The sequence below is a fragment of the Gossypium hirsutum genome, chromosome D06, assembly GCF_007990345.1.
Source record: "Gossypium hirsutum isolate 1008001.06 chromosome D06, Gossypium_hirsutum_v2.1, whole genome shotgun sequence".
In the NCBI taxonomy this organism is placed as follows: Eukaryota; Viridiplantae; Streptophyta; class Magnoliopsida; order Malvales; family Malvaceae; genus Gossypium; species Gossypium hirsutum.
Window position 1 is genome coordinate 18,411,301 of NC_053442.1, and position 6,935 is coordinate 18,418,235.

Below are 6,935 nucleotides of genomic sequence, written 5' to 3' on the forward strand. Positions count from 1 at the left end.
TCAACCAAGATACCCTGTCAGTTTTTTAACGTTAACCCAATTTTTGTAGCTTGGGGTTCTTTAACTTTACTGCTAAATTAATAAGATGTCCCCAGCCTATGGCACCTTATCCACCAAAGATAAGGCAGAGAGGGGCCATCTCACCATACCATAGAAGATTCTGAATGAACTTTTTTGCATTGCAAAGTACTTTTGTCTTCAATATGTAGTAAATAGTAGTAGATTCAGCTTAATAGGAGTAGAGAAAACATTTATGGCAACTTAGTTGGCCATAAGTCAGTGCATATCTGTAAAACAGCTAAGATGATTTTAGTAGGATCAAATCCCTTTTTTATGGTGATAAAAGTACACTGGTAAACGACCAACATGTGGCCCATCCAAAGAGAGTTGTCTATGATTATGAATCACATCAGGAATCAAAGAGGTAGAAACCTACCAACAAAGCTTCATTGCGCATTTAGTTGATTGGGATAATCACCAAGTTGCTCCATCTGCCAGCTTTCTTGAGGAGCCACATGTTCATGGCAAGGTGTGTATTGCTGCAAATTTTAACTTTAAATTTTAGATCATTGTTATCCAAAGGCCTAGGTTGGTTAATTAATCCAAGGCCTCATTTGGTTGGTTAATGTAATGACAATTGACAACGTAAGGCTTCCGGAATGGTTCTTGGAAAGTTTTGAACTGCTGAGATTGGCAGGCTAGCCATTTCTTTGATAAGATATCTTTTAGTTTCTTTGTTTAAGTGAATTTTCTCACCCAAGGTACAAAATCTAACCGACTAACCGCAAGATACCGAAAAGAAAAAGTTTTGATTAAAGTTCATACCTCCATCTTCTCCATGAGTTCTTTGGCTGTTGGAGCAGAGACAATTATATGCCTAGCACTTGGCTTGATAAATCCCTCTTTAACCCCGTTGTCAAATAAAGCAAGCAAATTATTGTAGTAACCATCAACATTTAGCAAACCAACCTGCATCAAGTGTAATTGCACATTTTACATATTAATAAATATTAACATAGCAAGCTGAATTCTTCGATCTTGAAGAACGATTCCTTACAGTTTTCTTATGTATTCCAAGCTGGGACCATGTTATCATCTCCAACAACTCTTCCATAGTTCCATATCCACCTACAACACCAAATTTTAATGTTGGAACTAGCTATATTTTTCAAAAACATGACCCTGTCACCAAAATTTCCCTTTTCTGTTCTCTACTATAGCAACAAAGGCCAAGGTACTTTTACCAGGAAGAGCAACAAAGGCATCGGATTCTCGGGCCATTGCAGCTTTGCGCTCATGCATGTCTAAAACGGTTCTTACTTCCCCAACTGTTTCTCCTGATATCTGTCAATATTTTCCAGAAACTATGCATTAACAGCCAATCTATCTCTGTAGTAAGGAAAGAAACAATTGACATTAAAGATATTCCCGATAATATAAAGTCTTTCACCAATGAGCAACATCAAGTATTAGTAATGTACCAATTGCCAAATCCAGTGCGGAAAGCAGAAAACCATATTAGCATTTTCGAAGAAAGACTAATTAAAATGATATTATTTCACCCAATATTCAATAACCAGTGTGTGTGTGTGTATATATATATGGATGCAGGTACAGATACCTCAAGAGGCATGAGAGCTTTTGGAATTATCCTGCATGTAAACAACAATTATTTACTTAGTAATACACCTAATGTGAAACAAGAAGGAAGCTGCCTGCAACTTGGAACAGGTTCTTCAGAGAGAGAGAGAAAAGAAAAAAAACCATTAAACATAGGCCCTTTAATGCAAGTTTCTTACATACCCAAGAACATGACAGCCTCCATCATATACTGTCTTGGATATCAAACCCATCAACCCAACACTTCCCCCTCCATACACCAAGTCTAGCTTCCTCTTAACCTGTGATCAAAACAGCCACACATGAGCAAAAGTAGAAGTCCTCAAGTTGTTGGAAAAAAAAACAATTTAGGCATAGAAGTCAAGCTAAAGAAAGCTAGAAAAGACCCTTTTTTTTGAAATAACTCAATTGCATCAAAAACCTAAAATTCAAGTCATGGATATTCATATTACTCGATACTCACGTATAGTAAAAGAAGAGCAAATACCCTGTCAGCAAGAAAACAACCTTTGATGGTCAACAGTGCCATGACAGCAAACAGAGCAAACCGCAATCAGTACATGAAACACCAAATGTACAACTCCACCATCATAGAATTTTAAAAAAAACCAGTAAAAAATTCTCATCTTTCTCACTATAAACTAACACCCAATAATCTAAAACAACAAACCCAGTTTCCAGAAAAAGACAAACACCCACCTACCACCACCCCAAGACATATACTAAACCATTAAAAAGTTCATCTTTTGAAAACCAAAAACACAAACTTTATTAGTATATATATTTTCAAACTAATGAGATAGTGTTGAAGGTAAAAGAAAAAAGCAAACCAGTTCATTGCCCAATTCAAGAGCAGCATCGCTGAAGACTTGTCTATGTCCAGAGTTGCTGCCACAGAAAACACACAACCTTTTGAACTTGCTTCTGGCTTTCTCGTCTTCCATTAACGATATATGATGAACTCTCTTTGTATATCGGTTTTTGTTTTTATTCAAATTCTCAAATCATTGAGTTTTTACTAAAGCAAACAAAAAGCAATAGCCTTTCCCTTTATAAATTGTCCTGCTGACACTATAAACTTTCTGAGAAGAAAGAACACAATTAATTATTAATTTTATTATATACGAGAAATTATGGAATAGTTTAGACTTTACAAATAGGTTAAAAGAGTAACGACACCTATGAATACGTGAGTTTTTTGCTTTCTTTTTTAATTTTATTAGTGAAATTAAAAATTTTAAGATGGTTTCATAAAATATTTTCTTTCAATATTTCTTTTTGAAATAATCAATTTAATTTAAAATATATGATAATATTTTAATTTAAAATTACAAAAATAATCATATATAAATCTTCAAATTATGATTTTGGTCATTATATCATATTCAATTTGAGGATATAGTTTTTGCACTTTTAATAATGTAATGTCTTAATACCATTAAAAAAAATTTGTAATTGACTTATGCAAATTTTAGAAAAGTCCAATTCATGAGGCTAAGCTGATACTTTTAAATTGACAATTTAGTTGAAAGCAATTACTTTAATAATAATAATAATAATTTCATCATTTAGATGACGTAAAATATTTCTACTTTTATAATTTTTTTTGTAAATTCCACTTCAGTCTAATAACATATTTTTTTTTAGGAGTTTGGATGTGCGATTAAATGCAGTGCGATGCGTTTAACTTGTTTTTTGTCTCATGCTATAGTGTTGTTACAATATCTAATCTCAATATTACCGCAGGTAACCGTCCATTCAAACCCACCATAATATTATTAATAATATTTATTATGATATGATAATAATAAATTGTAAAAGAATATTTATAATAGTAGAAATATTGAATTATATTAAATTAAAATATATGGATGGAATACTGAGGTTGAGTATATCAAAGGGATCAAAGTATAATTTAATCTATATAAATTATAAAAGAAACGTGAAAGGTAATTTCAAAAGGATATAATTATCAAAAGAGGACAGATAATCGACCATGGGTTGGGTTATCCGTCCAGACTCGAAGGTTAGTCTAAAAAGTGAGAGGGTTTGGGTAAAAATGTAGATTTGAAAAATGGGCTTGCACAAAAAATAAGATCCATTTTCTAAACTAGTCAAACCTCGGGTAGGATTTTTTTGCCCCGAGCCTGGCTAAAATCACATGCATATACTTTTAATGTATTTTTAATTTATTGGGAAACATTTATTTTAATGTTTTTAGTGTATTTGATGTATTATATTTTTTAAATTTTTTTTAGATAAAAAATAATCTAAAAATTTTATTATGGGTGGGTCGAATCGGACTAGGGTTTAGCATTTTTAATCTATATCGAACTTAGGCAAAATTCTAAGCTAATTTTTCGGGTCAGGCCAAGCCTTAACCTAGAAAGTGAGCCTAAAATTCTACATTGACATAGCCCATGGTCAGATCTAATATTAATTCGTTCAGATAGAATGATTCAATTTTAAATTATTCAAATTAATATTAATTTAAAATGTTTTGTATAGTTGTGGATAAATAAAAATTATTATTTAAGAATTAGAAGGAGAAACCTAAATTTATAGTTTGTTATTTCGTTGTTTTGTAACATTTTTGCTTTTGTTTTATTATTGTTTATGAGAATTGGGAAATTTATTGAATTCATCATTTAACCAAAATTTTATTTTTGATTTTTTTTATATATTTTAATTTTATTATGCACACTTTATTTTTTTTTAATTTTAAGATTGTACATATTTTATATGTTATTAGTAATAATTAGTTTTAAACCAAATGTTTCATATTAATACTCCTTGTATATTCCTCGATGTTTTTGCATACAAAGTAAAGCGGAAGCAAATAATAGATCATTGGTTATCTAACCTTTAACTAATACTAAGCGGTATTACGTAGATGAATCATAATATGGAAAGACAGGTTGTGTTAGTAGATGAATCTAAACATGTCCTTAGTCTAATTGGAAATGAGCAAACCGAGTAAGAGTCTAATATGTCGTCTATCAATTCCAATTTGGGAGATACTTTGTCTTGTGCATCAAAGCAGACGACTATTAGAAGATAGAGACATAGATGTGACTGACTGGACTGATAGTACATCGAACATGACCCAAGTAGAATAGATCTTAGATATGTTTATGTTTTTTATTTACTTGTGACGTTCATAATGTGACATACATTAATCCTGAGTGGATGATGAACTATATATTTGTGAATCATATACTTTGATATAAGTCATTAACTTTTCATGAGGAAGATGTAACAGTTACTACGAGATAAAATAGAATCACATTGGAAGAACATATTTATCTCAAAGAGATTAAAGATATCTTATGAGGGTAATATACTTATGATAAGGTCATTGGACCGACATTGATTGTAGCTTTCCTAATGATATGTAATTAGTGAGAGCTCAATCACGACACTATAGTGGAATAACTTCGTGACTAAATAATATTATAATTAATAGGTGAAAAGCTAGAACTTAATTATAAATTATATAAGCCCTAATTATATATGTCCAATTGGCCCCTCCACTAGCTCATTGAAACTAGAAATGAATTGGATGTAAAATGAAATGAACAGAAATGAATGGAAATGATAAAGTTAGAGAAATGGGTCGCATTCACATATGAATATGTTTTCTCATTAAGTGTAGAAATGAATTGAGGTTTAATTTAATATTTTTAAATTATTATTTAATTAATTGTAATTAAATAATTAAATTTCGAAAATGGAATTAAATTAATTAGTCATTGTGAATCCGTTGAAAATGGAAATTAAATGTATTTCCTCTAGGTTCTTTTACAGTAAAGTTGCTATAACATTAAAAAAAATTAGAATTGGGTTGAAAATTTTGTTTAATTGGGAAATTAATTTAGTTAATTTGATTAATTAAATAATATATTTTATAAAATAGAAAAAAAGTATTATGTTAAGTCAAATTATAAAGTGTTGGGTCAAAAGTTTAGAAAACATATATATAATTGGGCCTAATACATGAGAAGCCTAAAACTCCTCATATAATATAAGAGGGGCGACAACCCTAGTGTATTTATCTAGGGTGTGTTGCCCACTCCTATTCTACTTAAAGTATATTTGTGTTTTCTATTAAATAAATATTATTTGTTCAGTCTTATTCAACCAAGATTCTCTTATCTCTCTATAAATAGATGACACTGGTAGAGCTATTCACATAAGTTTTTATACACAAGTTTTCAATTTTGTTATTGTAACATCCCCAAAACCTCATTTGTCGAAAATAATATGAGATAGATTTTTAGTGAAATAAGATATAAAAAAAGTAAAGGATAAGGGATGTTAGAGAAAAATGAAATAAGAAGTATGTTGTGAAATATTAATTTGAGTTAGGGACTAAATCGTAAAAATATGAAAAGTTTAGTGGTTCAAGTGTAAATATTTAAAATGTTACGGGTTAAAGTATAAATTGAAAAAGTTGAATGGCCAACAGTGCAAATATCTTAAGGGTGGAAGGATTTAGAAAATAAAGAAAATGGATTAATAAGGACCAAATTGAACAAATAAAGAAAAGAGAATGACTAATTTGTAAATTTTACCCAAAAATGTCATGAAAAGGATGAAATTATAGAGAAAGTACAAGGGTAAAATAGTTATTTTCTAAATAACATAATTATAAGAAAATATTTTGGCTATGGAAAAATTTGGGCCATTGGATTCAATTGAAAAGTAAGAAGAAATTATGACCATTGGATTGAAATCATTAAACTTAGATTATTTTTTAAAGATATTTTTATAGAAAAAGGGAAAACAATCTCCACTTCTCCAAGCTTCAACCATCCAACACCAATATAACTAGGAGAGGAGTTTTGCTTTTTATGCAATTTAGTCCATTGTCAAGAAATCTCACTATTTCACCCAAAATTCTTAAAAATTTCCATAGACACCGAAGAGGAAAGATGAAGTAGAGATCCTAAAGAGTATATTCATCAATTTAGAAGCAAGAAAAGAGAAGGATAGTGAGGAAAATAAGAAAGAAATGGAAGTGAGGAAAAAGGGAAGGAACTCTTGAAAAAAAAAAGAGGTAAGATTTCATACAAACTATACTTGTATTCAATAAATTAAATTAAATGTGTCGTGAATAAAATGTATGAAAAGCATATTTTAATCTAAATTGTTGAAATAGAAAGTATGTAATTAAGCATGACATGTAGAAACTTGAAATACTAAGCTTTCTATGGGAGAATACCTCTTATTTTGACCAAAATTTATTTTGGCTTTTCTTCTCCTAGTTAAACTCTATTTTTAGTTTTCCACTTAAACTCTAATTAACCTAGAGT

General features: G+C 30.1%; 1 protein-coding gene across 3 annotated transcripts; it reads right to left on the minus strand.

Moving 5' to 3' along the window:
• Nucleotides 1-204: 204 nt before the first annotated feature.
• LOC107901473 (cytokinin riboside 5'-monophosphate phosphoribohydrolase LOG8) lies at nucleotides 205-2,774 on the minus strand. 3 transcript variants are annotated; one of them, XM_016827495.2, is made up of 7 exons: nucleotides 2,451-2,774; nucleotides 1,804-1,901; nucleotides 1,622-1,652; nucleotides 1,245-1,344; nucleotides 1,058-1,128; nucleotides 826-969; nucleotides 205-539 (listed from the first exon to the last, which is right to left on the minus strand). In XM_016827495.2, exons 1-7 carry the CDS (start codon nucleotides 2,562-2,564, stop codon nucleotides 447-449), a joined length of 651 nt encoding a protein of 216 aa, XP_016682984.1. In that variant the 5' UTR covers nucleotides 2,565-2,774; the 3' UTR covers nucleotides 205-446. The 3 variants fall into 3 exon arrangements, with proteins under 3 accessions (XP_016682984.1, XP_016682985.1, XP_016682986.1); XM_016827496.2 differs by lacking the exon at nucleotides 2,451-2,774 and adding an exon at nucleotides 2,084-2,248; XM_016827497.2 differs by lacking the exon at nucleotides 2,451-2,774 and adding an exon at nucleotides 2,108-2,246.
• Nucleotides 2,775-6,935: the final 4,161 nt, after the last annotated feature.

Bases quoted from the DNA above. Each gene is read 5' to 3' on its own strand.
- LOC107901473 (XM_016827495.2), bottom strand. From the start codon at position 2,564: ATGGAAGACGAGAAAGCCAGAAGCAAGTTCAAAAGGTTGTGTGTTTTC. The intron at 1,653-1,803 runs GTATGTAAGAAA...GTTTACATGCAG, and splicing joins GGAGGCTGTCATGTTCTTGG to GATAATTCCAAAAGCTCTCA. The intron at 1,129-1,244 runs GTAAAAGTACCT...TTGGTGTTGTAG, and splicing joins TGCCTTTGTTGCTCTTCCTG to GTGGATATGGAACTATGGAA.